Here is an 18468-nt window from a genome sequence, read left to right as displayed (position 1 = left end):
TGAATGTTCTATCTGAGCCTTATTACATAAGGTACACTACAGGTTTAGACCCAAAATTATTTCTCACTATAAAAATAATTTCTTTTCAGAGTCTACAAACTCTTATCTAATTTTAGATTCTTTTTCAAGATCACTTGTTTAAAATTAAATAATGATATGCTGCTTTGGCAGACAGACATGTGGTATACTTACTCTATAATTCTTGGGTAATTAAAAGTAATGATTACAATTGTGGTAAGCCTTATATCATTTTGATGAGATGAACTCTTTTCATGCAACACACTTAATGTTTCAAGCAACATTTGAGATATTATCTCAAATGACATATTATATTTCTTTTATGTCAGTTAGGACATGTTTTGGAAAGATGCTAATAATTACCTATTCTCCACCAAAAATGAATTCATTATATGTTGCAATGTTTCTTTTAATTTATGGGTTCATTGACAGAGCTTTGCCAGCAAATTCACTTAAATTCCTTAGTGAATGGAGAAAGCCATACTATGCATTAAAAATATATTTTTGGCAAAGAGAGAAAAAAATAACAATACAATAAGGAAAAATGAGTCTGATATGTTTTTGTAATGCTAATAGTAATTTTTAAACTTTGGTTTCTTTTTCACATGTGTGGTGGTATGTACTAAATCATGCTTGATGAAAGATTTCTTAAAGTGATAAATCTTTTTGAGATTCTTCCACAGATACATGCATATGTGTCTGTGTTTTGATATATCATATAATCTGAATAAGTCTTCAGTTTATTCAAACCCTGGCCAGAAATTATACTTAATTGAAACTAAATTAACACTGAATAAGTAGCTTTTTTCAGATAATTATTATAAACCTATAAAGATTTTTTGAACTTCTAATTTGATAATTGAGATATTTATATAACAAGATATAACATGAACCATTATATTTTTACGTGCTTTACCAACATGTTTCATGATTTCAATTCTTTTGTCTAAAGAACTAACAAGTTAATACTCTATCTTTTCTTTCAATTTAGACATAAATGAAGGGTTCTTTAGTAATAAAACGTTTTTTGTTTCTGAATATATTAATGGTACTCAAACACTAAAACATTATAGGATAGATCCATCCTCATTTTGGTAGCTACAGAAGCATGGCTGGCAGCTAAATAGAGAGAGCTTAGATTCCATTCTGAAGGGTGAACAGTGAAGGCAGAATAAGAGCAGGCACTGAAAGAACTTTTGTTCTCAGAGAGGCTCAGGACAGCTTAATCCACTTCTTTTCTGTACTCAAGTGTTCAAGGACTTTACCTTTGCACTTTCAGCCTTGTAAATCACATGTGTGTCCATGCAGGCAGTTAATGATTTAATAGAAAAAAGAAGCTCTGGACCAGAATGTGCTGTCAGTCATCAACATTTTGAGCTTCAAGCGAATTTGCTTTTATAAGCCTCATGACTTCTGGACCTAACTCCGTGAATATGAACAAAATTTAAGAATATATAAAGTATTAAAAACAAATATTTAAACATTTCTAGAAACATCTAAGGAAGAACTAGAAGCAGAAGATATTATTCTTACCTTTCATTAAAATTTGGGAAATCTGATGAAAACATGTCTAACCTATTATTTTTCTTAGAGTAGTTATTGATAAAGAACAAAACATGATTTGGTAAGTTATTTTTTTCTCTTGGTAAAGATAAGGATATGTACACTGACCTGCTGTGTAGTACAATTCCAGTTGCAATGGTGGCCTTTCCAGTGCACTCAGTGCTGCACCAAGTGCAGCACCACTGCAGGGCCACCAGGTACACGGACTGCAACTCCCAGTCTCCTCCTGTAGCCATGCTGTGGATGGCCTTCAGTATTTTCATGGAACTCCAATTCATTAAAAAAGAAAAATTTTTATTGAAATTAACAGACACTCCATATGCAATATATCTGTACATATACTATAAATGTACAAATGTGTTTAGCGCTTATGGCTATTTTACTTACATAAAACAGGAAAGTGTAGATGTCCCTATCTCTATAATCAAAGTACCAGGAAGATCCCTGTTTTGCCTAACATAAAATGCTGTGTATTAACTTACAGGTTAAAGTGAGCCAAAACATGTTGTTTTTGTATACAGCTACTCTTGCTGCTCTTTGTATTGCTATTAATATGTCTACCTTCTGATATTTGTAAATTCACAATAATTATTATAAAGTAATGATAGCAGTTATTATCTGTTAGACACTATTCTCGGTGCTTTACATGATTTAACTACTTTGATCCTTACAGTAACTCAGTAAAGGTGGTAATATTATCATCTCCCCTACATAGATGAGGAAACCGAGTCATAAAATGAAACGGAAATCTGACTGATGTAACAGGAGTAGTGAGTCTGCAGAAGCAGAATGACACCCAGAGTATAATCAGAATCACTGCTCTCAACTTTTACACTCCTCTCAAAACACTGATTTGTTTTTTGTTTTTGAGTTAATTTAAATGATTTTAAATGACATTAATGATCTGTCCAATAGTTAAAAGTGCATGGGTTTTGAAACCATAGTCAATATTGCAAATCAGCATGATATTTATGAAAATTGGGGTTGTTCCATTATTTACACCTTGATATTACAAAATGCCTTTCTCATTGCTCACACTCTCCTCCCCAGTGTCCCTTCCCCATGTCTTTGCTTTGGAAGACTAAATTAAAATTCCTCTAGTGAGTCAGTAAAGGAGCACACATTTATGAGCTATATATTGCCACACAGAAAAATTAAGTGTGTTTGATCAAAGACACTTTTCACAAATAAGCACTGTCTAAAAATAACATAGAAAACGTGATAGTCAGATTTTGATATAGATATATTTTGTGTATAGATACACACACATATATGTATATATGCAACATATTAAGTCCTGCTTCTTTTATGTATACGAATATATGGGATTTAACAAGTGTATATATGCTACAAATATTGGGTATAGATGCTGGTGAATTTAACAGAATATTCTCAACTTGACCAACTTTCATTAAAAGTTCTTTGCACTGTTACGAGCTGGTGTTGTGGCTCAGTGGCAGAGCGCTTGTCTAGCACATGCGAGGCCCTGGGTTCAAATGTATTGGGTCCAACTACAACTAAATAAACAAAATATTTTTTAAAATAGCTTAAAATAAATAAATAAATAACAAAATAAAAATATTGTGTCCATGTGTATCTAAAAACATTTTTTAAAAAAAGTTCTTTGCATTGTTACTTGATGTTGGATTATGCCTACTGTTGTATTTATTTTTTCATAATATTTTGTTTATTTTTAGCACTTAAAGCTAAATCTTGAAGTAGATGACTTATGTAAAAGTGTTCATGTTATGTTCATGTAGTAAGAATTTTTTGAAGATACAGAGCTGGAAAGAGTTATGATGTTTTCAAGAAACATGCAGGATATTGGGGAGATCAATATCTTCAAAAAAACATGTAGACTTAGTTTATTTACTTCCTGTTGCTTATGGGAGATTTCATTGAGCACTGTCCTCATGCTGGGTTCCTTCCCTCCATTCACAGGTCAGTTGAAGATAGAGTCAGATAAATTCGAATCAGAATGCATAGTGCAGTATCTGTGGCATTGGGGTAGTGAACTGTCCCTGTGTGAGATGAATATGAAAAGTGGCTTGGGTTCTTAGTATTAGTAAGGAGAAAAAGTTATTCCAGATAGAGGTCACAGAAAACAAAGGCAAGAAGACAGATGTCATTAGCAGTGAGAAGGAAGGCAGTGATGACAGTGAGAGATTGAAGAGATATTTGAAGGCAGAATAGACAACATTATGATTGATTGTGTGTGAGGAGAGAATAGTGGAGGATGATACTATGAAAATCTGGCATGGGCATTAGAGATGTTCAGATGACATTGATTGGTTCAGATGACATTGGTTCAAGTTTTGGGGGAAAGATTATGATTTTTATTTTCATTATGTGTAATATTTCCTGTTCACAATCAGGAATCTACCTGGAGATGTGAGAGCACTTATTCCAGCTCACTGTTAGAATCCATTGGGGGAGTTGCTTCTAGAACCCCTGCAGATACCAAAATCTGCAGATACTCAAGTCCTCTGCACATAACCTACACATATCTTCTTGTATACTTTAAATAATCCCTATATTACTTATAATACCTAATACAATGTGTGTACACTGTGAGCAGTTGTTAGACTATTTTTTATGGAATAATAAAAAAATGGAATAATGGCAAAAAAATCTGTACATGTTTGTATAGATGCAAGTTTTTTCAAATACTTTCAATAATGAAGTTATTGAATCTGCAGTTATAGAACCCACAGATATGTTGGGCTGACTATTTTAATTTCTTGTCATGCATCTTCTCTATAAATTAGGATCTTAGCAAGGAAAGGAGTCCTGCCTTGTTCATCTTTTTACCCATTCTTTCATCTTCCACATATCTTTGTAAGTTGTAAAAACTAAAAAACATAAAGCAGGATGAAATAAGTAAATGGATGAAGAAATAGTCAGAACACAGGAACATAAAAGTTTTATGGGCACAATCGTAAGAAATACATTAGGAATTCAGCAGAGATATATTTTAGCATAGGAATTCAGTATTCAATCCTAAAAATTCTGTCCTTTGGAATATGTTCATACTTCACTGAGAAAACTAAAGTCTCTATCATATGCATGAATTTAAATGAAAGTTTAAATTATTAAATTTTAAATCATTGTCTTCATTTTTAATATTATGTATATTAAAGTAATTTTTAAAAATATACCCTATTTGAAAGTGTACTTTATCTTGATAAAGTTAATTTTATTTTGTCAATTTTATTCAAAATTATTTCTCTTCCCAGGCATTTATTTAAATATTATCCTTAGCTGTCACCATATCCCACATTAAGTAAATGTATTCATCTTTTATAATTATATCTAATTTATTTCCTAGTACTTTCAGTTAGATAAATAATTATAAGTACCTATCTTAAGAAAATTATATATTTTTTGAGGATATAATTGGTGAAATATTCATATATAAGAGTAACTTAAATCATTATAGATACATCATTAATGCTTAATATTTGTTAATTAAATCTGTATTTAGATCTTAAAAATGCATTAAAAATAACCATTTTTTTAATTTAAAAATCACAGTGTCCCTATTCATCTATGCATTGAATATTCACTGAATATCTCTTATATGCTAGGCATTGCACAAGATACTGGGAATGTGTAGATCCTCTGCCTTAAATGTTTTCCAGCCAAGTGAAATATCTCTACAACTCAGTGGGTTTGGGAATGTCCTAGACAGTTAGTAAAAATAAAAGGTATCCATTCTCACCTCCAGAAAGTTCAATACCATAGAACATGATGGCCTCCCAAGAGTTACCATTTGTAAGACATCTCATTTGATTGGGAGAGAGTGATTTTGCAAAGTAACTATAATCCATTTAAACTTGTATGGCATTTCTTAAATCCCATGACTACAATTTCTATGTTACTGGAGTCAGAATAAAAATGCAGAAAAAAAGTATCAAGTTTCTTAAGAAGTACAAGTCATTATTTCATTGGTACATGAAGTTATTCTTATGTTTATAAAAGCGAGTTAACTGATTTATCCAAGTAGCAAATAAACTAATTCATTTTTACAAAATGAGCACCTTTAGATAGTAATTTCTGTAAAAAGTATAGAAATTGTTAAGCACCTGACAAAATATAGCAAAAACTGATTCATTTCCACTTTGTGAATCATATATTACCATAAATATTCAGCATTGGCTTTGTAGTTATTAAAAGGGTCAATGAACAGGAAAACCATTTTGTAAGCCACTAAAGGAAAACTACTCAAAGCCGTGAAAATCTTTCTCCTTAAACAAGACTTGAGAATAGATAGAAAACATTTCAATAGTCAAATAAGACTATAGAAAAGAAGCTAAACTACAATTTCTGAATAAGTATTCAAAGTAACAAATTGAAAGCAGCATTTAATGTTCAAATACAAATGTTCAACCTTGTTCTTGTGATGTTAACCCTCATATTTGGAAAAATATTTTTAAGAATTGAATTTGTTATTAAAGATTCAGAGTAAATGGCTGCCATTGGGAAATTAGAACAATGATCAAAAGTGGATAAGAAAAATTGAAGAAATGCGAATGTTATTTGAACAAAAAAATTCATTGCTATTTAAGTTAGAGTAGACGAACATATACCTATTATTTCCTGGAATTTTAAAATCATGTAATAGATTTTAAAAATTATTGATATTAGAATTGGGAGATACCTTAGTATTATATTAAGAGTGACACAATGGACTAATGATTGATTGTCAATATTATACAACTTTTAATAGCAGGTTCTACTTCATTCTACAGTTAGCTCAAAGTGAATTAGAGAGAGGAAAATTATCTAAAAGATATAAGTAGTAAATTAGTGATTTTTGATCTTTCCCCCCAAAATGTGTTACATTGATTCCAATTGCAAGGATAATTTAGTTTAAACCCTTTAGTTTATGGTTTGCATTTTCATTACCACCATCTCACATTAACTTCTTAATCAATTTCCTTTTGAAATTAATAATCATGATTGCTGGTAAGTAACCAAAATATCATGCTTTTTGCAGCTGGATGAAGAAGCCTCGATGTGGTGTACCTGACCAGACAAGAGGTAGCTCCAAATTTAACATTCGTAGAAAGCGATATGCATTAACAGGACAGAAGTGGCAGCACAAACACATCACTTACAGGTATGAGAACTGAAGAAGAATTTTCTTTTCACTGTGATTTTTTTTCTTACATTTTGTTTGATATTTTCTGAGCATGAACTACATGTTAACAAATAGTGATATGATGTTATCATTAGGAATTTAAAACTGCAATTGAGAAGAGATTGCCCATTTGGGGAATGGAATGGACCTTCTTGGAAACACTTGCTCTCTTTAGCATACCATTTTTTTAGGTTTTGAATGAATGCCAGTATTCTGAGGGACTTTCAGAAATATTATAATATCTGACAAACACACATAATCTAAAAAGTAATTAAATATTTAAGTAATTACTATTTAAGCACAATGTCTCTGAATCTATTAATAATCTTTTAGTATCAATTTAACCATTTTGCTTTTTATCCTTTTGGTAATGGCTCTAGGGAATCTTGCTTTTGCATTGTTTTCAATGATGTAAAGTGCCTTCCAACCTAGAGTGACTGTTGCTTCGAGTGGAGAAGTTCATCTTTGTTCACCTGTTCATTGAACAACTGCTTATTGAGTTTCAGTATGAACAAAGAACAGTGCTAGGCCCTGGGGATATAGCAAAACATGGGAACCCTGTTTGTCTTCAGGAATTTACAGTCATGTGAAATTATAATTTCACGTGCATAATTATGTGAATGTGATACCTTTATGAAAAGTATGGACTGGATGCAAAGGAAATGGAAACCAGGGTCATCCAGTTCATCTTTGAAAACCAAGGAGGTCTCTTACTACAATGACTTTTAGCCAAGACCTGCACAAAGAGAAAGGATTGTTAGAGCAATGGGCAGGAAAAATGGAGAGGAAATGTAAAGAAACATCACCATCAAATTACATGGTTAGAGAACTTTACAGTTAAATTCTTTGTGTAAAAAAAAAACTCCTCATATGCATGTGCTTAAAACATAAAATTTAAAATTAAGTATACATTTTGTCTGTATAATTGGAATGTGCCATTTGAATTAACTTTGGTTATTTTGGGAACACTTTTCATGTTACTTTATATTCTATGCTGTCTTCCCAAATAGCATAACCCTGAATTATCGTTTTATGCAAACTGTTGAAAGTATTTCTGCAGGTAAGACAAATCAAAGACAAAACAGCTTTGGGTCAAGCCCATAAAGTTGGTATTACCAGTATTGAAATTTGTTTATAGGATTTTTTTAAAATTCACAAACTTGTTCTACCATCTCTGTAATCTGAACTTCCATAAAATATTAAGAACATATTATGAAGATTTTTAAAATGATTATCCTTTTTTAAAATACTTATCCCTTTTCATGTTCTCTGAGTTTTGGGAATCTGTGATTTGGTCTGTCATTACTTTTAGGACAGTCTCAGTAATGAATTACTTATGTTCTTTTCTTTCCTCTTCTGGTATTTTCATTATATGCCTTATATCTCACAGTTCTTAGATATTCTGCTCTGTTTTTAATTATTTTTTCTTTGCTTTTCTATTGGGGAGTTTCCATTGACATATATCTTCAAGCTCAACTGATTATTTTCTTGACCATGTTCAATCTAGTAAGCCCATCACATGAAAATAATTCTTTATTTGTTGACAGCACATGTTATTTTATGTCTAGCATTTTTCTTTATTCTTAGAGTGTCTGACCCTACTTATATTACCTATATGTTTTCTTTATGTTGCCTATTTCTACCATTAGAATCCTTTATCATATTGATTAGTTATTTTTAATACATTATTTGATAATTCTAAAATTTCTGCTATATCTTAGTTTTATTCTGATGCATATTTCCTCTCTTATGTTTTCATTTGACTTTTAGCAAGCTTATAGTTTTTTGTTGAAAGTTGTGCATAATGTATTAAACAACAGAAACAGGGTAAATAATCCTTTATGAGATGTTTTATGTTTATCTGTGTAGGAGCTAGGTTGTTTATAATATTTCTGTAGCTGAATTTCTTTGGTATTCTCTTTTTGTCTTTCTATTTTTAATGTCTCTACTAATTTTTTCTTTTTTATGTAATTTTTTTATTTATGTATGATAGCAGAATGTATTACAATTCTTATTACATATAGAGCACAATTTTTCATATCTCTGGTTTTATACATAGTATATTCACACCAATTCGTTTCTTCATACATGTATTTTGCATAATAATGATCATCACACTCCACCATCATTAATTACCCCATACCCCCTCCCTTCCCTTCCAAACCTTCTGCCATATCTAGAGTTCATCTATTCCTCCCATGCTCCCGCTCAATATTCCACTATGAATCAGCCTCCTTATATCAAAGAAAACATTCAGCATTTGGTTTTTTGCATTGGCTAACTTCACTTAGCATTATCTTCTCTAACTCCTTCCATTTACCTGCAAATGCCATAATTTTATTCTCTTTTATTGCTGAGTAATATTCCATTGTGTATATATGCCACATTTTTTATCCATTCATCTATTGAAGGGCATCTAGGTTGGTTCCAAAATTTAGCTATTGTGAATTGTGCTGCTATAAACATTGATGTGACTGTGTCCCTGTAGTATGCTGTTTTTAAGTCCTTTGGGTATAGACCGAGGAGAGGGACAGTTGGGTCAAATAGTGGTTCCATTCCCAATTCTCCAAGAAATCTTCAACCTGCTTTCCATATTGGTTGTATCAATTTTCAGTCCCACAGCAGTGTATGAGTTTACCTTTTTCCCCATATCTTCGCCAACACTTATTATTGTTTGTATGCGTACTAGCTACCATTCTGACAGGAGTGAGATGAAATCTTAGAGTAGTTTTGATTTGCATTTCTCTAATGGCTAATGATGATGAACATTTTTTCATGTATATGTTGATTGATTGTACATCATCCTCTGAGAAGTGTCTCTTCAGGTCCTTGGCCCATTTATTGATTGGGTTATTTGGGTTTTTGGTGTCTATTTTTTTTTTAGTTCTTTATATTCCCTAGTGATTAGTGCTCAATCTGATGTGTGAGAGGTAAAGATTTGCTCCCAAGATGTAGGCTCTTTATTCACCTCACAAGATTGTTTCTTTTGCTGAGAAGAATCGTTTTAGTTTGAGTCCATCCCATTTATTGATTCTTGATTTTAATTATTGCACCAAGGGAGTCTTATTAAGGAAGTTGGGGCCTAATCCCACATGATAGAGGTTAGGGCCTACTTTTTCTTCTAATAAGACGCAATGTCTCTGGTTGTATTCCTAAATCCTTGTTCCATTTTGAGTTGAATTTTGAGCATGGTGAGAGAATGGGGGTTTAATTTCATTTTTTTGCACATGGATTTCCAGTTTTTCTAGCGCCATTTGTTGAAGAGGCTATCTTTTCTCCAATGCATGGTATTGACACCTTTGTCTAATATAATTGTAGTTTTGTGGGTTAGTCTCTGTGTCCTCTATTCTGTACCATTGGTCTACCAGTATGATTTGGTGCCAATACCATGCTCTTTTTGTTACTATTGCTCTGTAGTATAGTTTAAGGTCTGGTATAGTGATGCCACCTGCTTCACTCTTCCTGCTATGGATTGCTTTAGCTATTCTGAGTCTCTTATTTTTCCAGATGAATTTCATGATTGCTTTTTCTATTTCTATGAGGAATGTCATTGGAATTTTGATTGGAATTACATTAAATCTGTGAGTGCTTTTGGTAGTATGGTCATTTTGATAATATTAATTCTGTCTATCCAAGAGCAAGGTAGATCTTTCCATCTTCTAAGGTCTTCTTTGGTTCTTTCTTTAGGGTTCTGTAATTTTCAGAAGCAATCTGTAATCTTATGATTAAATCTCTTTCTAGTGAGCCTGACTCTCTGGGCTTTGACCTTCAAAAATGTTCCCTCTTTGCCGCCTTCCCTCTTCCTTTTGGTGGGACAGAAAGGATAGAGGTAGCTGCCTAGTTTAATTGCTTTTCACCTAGATCAGATAAGGCTCTGAAAAAATAGTTTTCTTCGAAGGCAGGCTTCATTATGGAGATTCATCCCTACCCTGTATGTATTTGAAGAGCCTGGCCATCCTTCCTCCCTTTACTCAAATGGTCTTCACTTCGAACCTGATGGGGCTTTTAGAGGCAAAGCTCATGAGTGTGTTGAGGAGCCCCTATGCTTTGTCCCTGGGTGTTTTGAATTCTCAAGCTCCTCCAGGCTTCTATTCAAGTGTCCTATCCATTTCCTGGCTTTGGGGGCTATTGGTATTGGAAATTTCTGATTTTATGCATTTACCCCTTTCTCCAGTTTGCTTTGTGGCTTCAAGTATCTGATAGATTGAAGAAGCATTCATTTTGGGGAGTGATGACTTGTGTGCAGTTTACATCTTAATGCAGAACACTGAAAGTGCGTAGCTATCTTTGTAATAAATCAAAATAGACAATATATACATATGCAGTGTGCAGTCTTTAAAAGAGTAGCACTTAACATAGACACAAAAATATAAGAGCAAAGAATAACACTACCATTGTGAGCCTTTTATATAGAAAATTATGAATGTTTATTGAAAGATGTAACAGAAGGCCAAAACTAAATGTAGAGGAATATTTTACTCTCGATAGAAAAAATAAATATGGTGAAGGTTTAAGTCTTCCACAAATGCATTTTAATACAAACCAAAGCTCCACCAGAGTTTGGGGGCATAATGGAACACACTGAATCAAAAATATCTTGAGGAAGAGTGAATGCCAAGGAAAGCATCAAGGTGCTTTCACTTAGTAGATATGAGGACTTATTTCAAATCAATACCAATTAAGAGTACTAATTACATGGCATAATCTCAAAGATAGACAAATAGGCCAGTAGCACAAGCAAATGATTAGAAAAACAGACTTACACATATCAGCAAAATTTATTTATGCCAGGGTAGATTTATTAGATCAGATGGAAAGGATGGGCTACTTCATTTAGAAAATTACTGTGATCATTGGTTATCCATATAGAAAACAATGGAATTCATTTTACACTCCAACCACGTTCAAAAGAAAGAATTGATAAGTACCAGAAGCTTAGATAATTCCATGTATCAATACTCATCGTTTCCATTTCAGAAAGTGGCCTTTTTGGTTGATTTCCAGACTCTTGAGAGTGCACCCTATTCAGTATCTCTGAATCCTATGATACTGACCATACATCTTCTTTTAAAGAAAGAAAGGAAGGTAGGAAGAATGGAGGGAGAGAGGGAGGGATAAGAGCTGTTATATTTAGAATTGATTATAATAATTTCACTTTAGCTTGGTTTCTGTACTGACAATAACCTCAAACAGTTGTGTACATTGAAATAATTAGGTATTTGTCCCTGGAATCTCTAAGGTTCTACATAAGGACAGCATGTGGCTGAACCCTGTTTTAAAGTAAGAAAGACCTGGATTTTAATCCTGAGTCTGAAGCTCACTACCCATTAAACCATAATTGAGTTCCTTATATCTAAGTCTCCTTTTCCCTACATGTAAGTGAGAATTGTAACAATACTTACCTCACAAGGCTTGGGGAAAAACAAGTAATGTAATGGAAAAAATAATAAATTGTGCACAGTGGTTGAAACATTGTAGATAGCAAATGCCAATTCTCATCAGTGTTCCTTTTAATTTATTGAACAAGTCACAAAAATACTTGAGTATATTTTAACAGGAATATAGAAAGTCAAGAATGGGAGTTAAGAACATTTCATTTTAAAGTTAACATTTAAAACATATTAAGAACTTGCCTGATATATAAGTACTATAAAAACATTTGCTACTATTTACTTACTATATTTAGAAATATAAATACAAAATCTGACATTCGTGCCCAAAATATAGTTATTCATGGAAAGGATAACTGAAGTGTTCCATTACAAGGTACAGACAAGATTTGGGTGTAAAATCTAGGTTTTATTTGATAACAAACTCATTATAAACCAATGGCATATTGTGACTCTGAAAAAGCTAAAATTGCAAGAGTACATTGATAATATCGATAGACAGCAAATTTTTCCTGATGCTAATTTCTCTGTTTGGTTTGTTGACTACACCTTTTGTCATGAGCAAGCCATGCCATCAACATAGACCAACACATTTGTGTCTTTCCATAGTTTCAGGATTTATTTAATAACAATACTTTCACAGGCTACACTACTTTTTAGGTGTGGCACTTTACCAAATACTCAAAAGTCACCTGGTAGTCATAAGCCAGACAAACACAAGTGGTTTTATTCCAGTCTTAATTTCTAATCTCTTTAACATACATTACACTTCATACAATGATATATACACATCATTGTGTGTGTGTGTGTGTGTGCATGTGTGCAAGCATATATAATAGAAAGACTAAGAAAGGGTTAATACAGCTGTAGAATTACAGGATGCTGAAATCAGAGCACAGGCAGAGAGAAAGGGATGCAGATTTTGAACCACCATAAATGATCAGGTAAGGACTTTAACTCACCAGTTACATGGAGTTTTCTAAGCAAAAGATCCAGAGGGATGGCATTTTCACTTTGAGAGTGTGAACTTGAAGTGTCAGCTTGAGGTGTCACCTTGGAAGAGGGCCATGTGTGTGTCATCATAGGCATGAGAAACTGCACTCTGCTGAAGCCCAGGGACAGAGATTCAGAGATTTGTCATCTCTGAATTTTTGATAATTTTTCTGGGTTAGGCTCCTGATGTGTGACTAGGTGACTGGGTCAAAATGCTACTGTGTCCAGTCATGGAAGGATTCTCCTTTTATGGATCTTAGGTAAGGGGGTAATGTCCAGTGGGATTAGCAAACCCCCAAGTCTGGTGTTCCTAGTACAATTTGGGATGTTTATGTGACCAGAGATTCCTTGACTTAATTTGATAACTTGGCACATAAAAATTATTTATCAGTTTGTGCTTCATGCTTATGCTGGACAAATGGTGATTGCTTACTTTTAAAAACAAGGTGTGGAGTAATTCTACCTTGGCACTTGTACTCTAGTAGTTCATGGCCAACTAATGCTTTACAAAATGGAGTAACTGGGTTTAGGCAAACCTGAAAACTGCTGTTCTGAATATATCATGGAGTGACTCTGAGCAGCCAGCTCCCCACACCTATCATGATGTATATTTTCTCTTAAGGCAAACACATTTTTTATTGCTTCTTGGCAAATAAAAGTACACTTCTAAATAAATCAAAATGGTAAAGGGCCCTGAATGTTGTCACATGAGGAACAGTTCAAGATTAAAGCTAAAGTTTGCCAACATGATAGAAAGAATATTTAGAGGGGAGATTTCCATTTATTCTCAAAATGCTTATAGTCCTTTAGAAAATATAATATTTTAAATTATTGGAAAATTAACCATCATTCAATCTTCTTCATCATTCGTGGCATTTAAATTAAGAAATTTATATTCATTGTCAAGTAAATTAGAGGCCATTTTTATAATAGCTAAAGTTAGTTGCTGAATAAATTCTAAGTAGGTTTTGCTTAAGCTTTTTCACAAAATAATAGAAACTTAATGATTAACAATTTTATTAAAGAGATTTTATTTCCCAAATTTGATGAATATGTATAAAATATTTTTTTTCAGAGTTCTAGATTTCAATATATTAAATTAGATCCAAGGTATATGTATTTAAATCTGTCTTGTCTAGAAAGCCAGCAACTTGAGAAATAACCAATTATTTAATATAAGTTTTCATGGAGGGATTACATATTTAATTTATACATTCCTTGACAATTTCTGGTACATAAAAATGTTGTGAAGCCATGACTATATAAAAATAATACTAAATAAAAGTAAATTAGTTTGTTCAGTTTATCATGATAGAACATTATAATATATTCTCTATATGGATATGCTCATAATTCAACCATGCTATTTAGCTAGCTTATATTCTCAGCAAATGTGTATTTTCCTACACAGTAGATTTCCTTTAGTTGATAATAATTTTGCATAAAATATTAGTGAGCTGTTCCAAATAAATAATTTTCTATTTAATTATGAATGCTATTTAACTTTCTTCATATAAAAATAATTTTGACACAAGAATAATATTTTTTATTGCAAAGGTATGTAGTTATTTTTTCTTGTTTTCTCTATTAGAGATAAAACAGTAATGTAACTTTGAAAGAGATTTATCAATATATCAAAAAATGGAAGGATCAATAATCTTAAGTATGTAGAATGTTTATTCTGGTATGGAACTGATGATGTTAAAACTAGACAATTCTAACTTTCTGCAATTACCTATTGTCAGCTAAATGACATACATTTTTGCCAGTATTCTGATGAATAACATCTAGAACTTTTCTCTTCATCAATTTTATGTAAAATTGTATAAGGTGTGGTCTAATATCAAAGATAACTATTATCAACTTTTTAGGTTAGATTTCCAAAATGTATTAAAATTGAAGTTTAAAAGAATCAGTGAAATAGAATAGTGAAATAACCAGATACAGACTTGAGAAAAATAAACCCATTGTCTTAAGAAGTATATTAACTTTATCAAAAAGAATAAAAAGCAAGTAAAATATTTTAAAATTAATTTAGCTTTGTTAAGTTTTTCAGAATAAACTTTCATTATATTCATTTTATAGCATTTCTTTTTTGTTAGTATATTTAATCTTTTGTGCATCCCTTATTAGAATTGTTCAGAATATCAGTCTATTTTATTCTTATTACACATGATCTCTCTGTGCACTTTTTATTTTAGATATTAGTAAATACAAAATATACCTCTCAATGGCATAAAAGTTTCTAAACTCCTGTTTTTGTTTGCACCGGTTTCAGAACTTGAGCTCTGATTCTGAAGCACATTTGTATGTCTTATGTTTATTAATGACACCACATGTATTGTGTTGAAATATTTTGGAAGTTCATTAGTACGTAGCTTCAAAAAATGCAAGGATGTATTTTTCAAATCCAAACAGTGCTCCACATTCATTATTCTTTACTGTATTTTTGCTTTGTTTTTTCAGAATCATTGTGTACTTGTATATAAGTCATACTGATAATTTTATTTTTCCTATTTGTATTATTATTTATTACTTGAAGTAAACAATTAATTTCTCTTTTTCACATGGAATTCATCACCAATCCACATCAACAGTTCTCTTAGAAAATTTGGCAAAATATAATCATTTAGAAAATATAGTAAAAACCAGTCCTGTTGGTCTCCATGGCTATCATCCTTATCCATATTTATATCTTCTCTTGTGTGACTTCTGAAATGTTTTATTATTTCCATTCTTGTCCCCTCTCCATTTTCCATATTTGTGACTGGAATAATATCAAGGAACTTCTGTGCTTAAAATTCTGCAGTGGCTTCCCCCTTCACAGAATGCAATCCAATTCCCGCCAGTCCTCTCTCATTTTGTATCATTGTCTGTCATGTTCATTTTACCCCAACTCACTCAGCAGGCACATGCTCTGAACTGACCCAGTTTGCTTGACCTGCTTATTGTTCTTTCTGGTGGGAAACTCAGTACTGGGTTTCTTTTCATTCCTCCTGTCATTGAAATAATTTTTATAATCTCTTCACCTCACCTTCCCACCCCTCATATTGCCACCAGAAGTTATCACTGTTTTATGTTCTTTTCACTGTCTATCTCTTGTCACTAAAATATGTGAGCACTGTAACAGAAGATTCTAGCATCTAGGCCAGTACCTATTATATGGTAAGTCAATATTCAGAGTTCCGACATTATTCTGCTTACCTCTTCACCCACAAAACAGGAAATTTAGAGACCAAGCTAGACATAGGTCTGTAGTGCTCAATGTAGATATTCATTCTTTCTCAAAATATAACTCAGAGAACAATACTGAGTAGGACACAGAATTAAAGCCAACTAACAAATTAACAACAGAACACTGCCTACCTTTCTTCCTGAGAAGGCATGAGTTCTTTTACTCTGTTCACGGCTTGGCTGGGGTAAAAAAATTGTGGTGCCTTCTCAGCTCTTCCTTTTCTCTCAGAGCTTATGACTAATCATAAGTTATAGTGGGTTTATCGTCAAAGCACATCCAAAATACAACTACTTCTCAGTGTCTCTTCTACTACCACTGGTCCAAAGCGCCTAGACTTGTAATTACAATAGTTCCCAATGGGTCTTCCTGTTTCAACTTTTGTTCTGCTTTAATATATTTTCTACATCATGGCTCAAGTTATCTATTTGAAGAATAAGATGCTCCTGATGCTACAGTGACTCAGAGCAATGTCCTGACCCTCACCCCACCCGCTTTCTAACCTATACCAGGTACCATGCTATCATTTGAATTACTAAGATTATCTCCACTTGAAGACCTTCCACTTACCATTTCTTTCTGTAGTACTCCTCTCCTTCATTCCATTTCTACTTGTATTGCTTCTTTTTTCTTGTATATAATGAATAATAGTTACCATTAATTAGTCATTGGAAACCTTACTTTTCTTATAAAGAACTAGAAATAGAATTCAAGACAATGGATTCTGACAATATTTAGGATGAAGCTTTTTAGAGCTCTCCAGATCTGACACTTAGAAAAATTTCTCTAGATTCCTATAAACCTTAACTTCCTTTTTTGTAAGATAGGTATAAAAGCCCATCTCATTGGGTTGTTCCAGGAATATAATTAGATGTTGTAAAGTGCTTGCCTGGCTTATAGTGAATGCTCAAATAATACAATTATTACTTTAGCATAACTCTTGACTGCCATTGTGGTTATCTGGACATGGTTACAATTGGGTTGCATATTGTCTCCATATTATTCTTTGCCACTGGAGAGTATATATTAAAAGTTTTTACTTTTTTTGGCAGGGGAGGGGGTACTAGGGATTAAACTCAGGGGCACTTGACCTCTGAGCCCCATCCCCAGCCCTATTTTGTATTTTATTTAGAGACAGGGTCTCACTGAGTTGCTTAACACCTCACTATTGCTGAGGCTGGCTTTGAACTCCTGCTTCAGCCTTCCAACCCCTTGTGATTACAGGCATGCATCACCACACCTGGCTAAAAGTTTTGATATGTTGATTAATACATTTTAAAAGCAAAATAATTTTGAGTTCTATATGTACAATGACATACATTAGAGACACTGTAATTTGACTATCACTCCATCACTAGCTTCCAGTTCTTGAACATTATAGTCTTTTTGTACTAAAATATTTTCTTAGTATAAATTCATATTTGGAAGACATTATTGTTTGAAAGGGTTTGAAACTCACTTATCACTCCTGTGGAATTTACCCAGTGTTGTACATTCATGTCAAGGGTTTATTGTAGCAACGTAAAAAATATATAGACTAGGGCTAGGGATATAGCTCAGTTGGTAGAATGCTTGCCTTGCCTGCACAAGGCCCTGGGTTCAATCCCCAGTTCTGTAAAAAAATTACTAAATAAATACATACACACACAAAACACACACGCACACACACACACACATGCACACAGACTTGCCAGGCACAGTGGCACATACCTGTGATCCCAGTGACTTGGGAGGCTGAGGCAGGAGGATCACAAGTTCAAGACCAGCCTGAGCAATTCAGTTAGAACCCTAAGCAACTTAGTGAGATCCTATCTCAAAATGAAAAAATAAAAAAGGACTGGGGATGTGGCTCGGTCGTAAAGCACCCCTGGGTTCAATCCCCAGTTCTGTAAAAAAATTACTAAATAAATACATACACACACAAAACACACACGCACACACACACACACATGCACACAGACTTGCCAGGCACAGTGGCACATACCTGTGATCCCAGTGACTTGGGAGGCTGAGGCAGGAGGATCACAAGTTCAAGACCAGCCTGAGCAATTCAGTTAGAACCCTAAGCAACTTAGTGAGATCCTATCTCAAAATGAAAAAATAAAAAAGGACTGGGGATGTGGCTCGGT

The 18468-nt window shown here is 33.1% G+C and overlaps 1 protein-coding gene across 1 annotated transcript in view; it reads left to right on the top strand.

Moving 5' to 3' along the window:
• Positions 1-18468, top strand: part of Mmp16 (matrix metallopeptidase 16) — a 267958-nt gene that overhangs the window by 122106 nt on the left and 127384 nt on the right. Inside the window, exon 3 of the mRNA XM_048782771.1 lies at positions 6581-6703. Coding sequence (XP_048638728.1) covers positions 6581-6703 — 123 coding nt within the window. The remainder of the gene's footprint in view (positions 1-6580; positions 6704-18468) is intronic.

Source organism: Marmota marmota, unplaced genomic scaffold (assembly GCF_001458135.2).
Source record: "Marmota marmota marmota unplaced genomic scaffold, marMar, whole genome shotgun sequence".
Lineage (NCBI taxonomy): Eukaryota > Metazoa > Chordata > Mammalia > Rodentia > Sciuridae > Marmota > Marmota marmota.
Note: the sequence above shows the minus strand (reverse complement) of the source record. Positions and strands in the feature narration are given on the sequence as shown.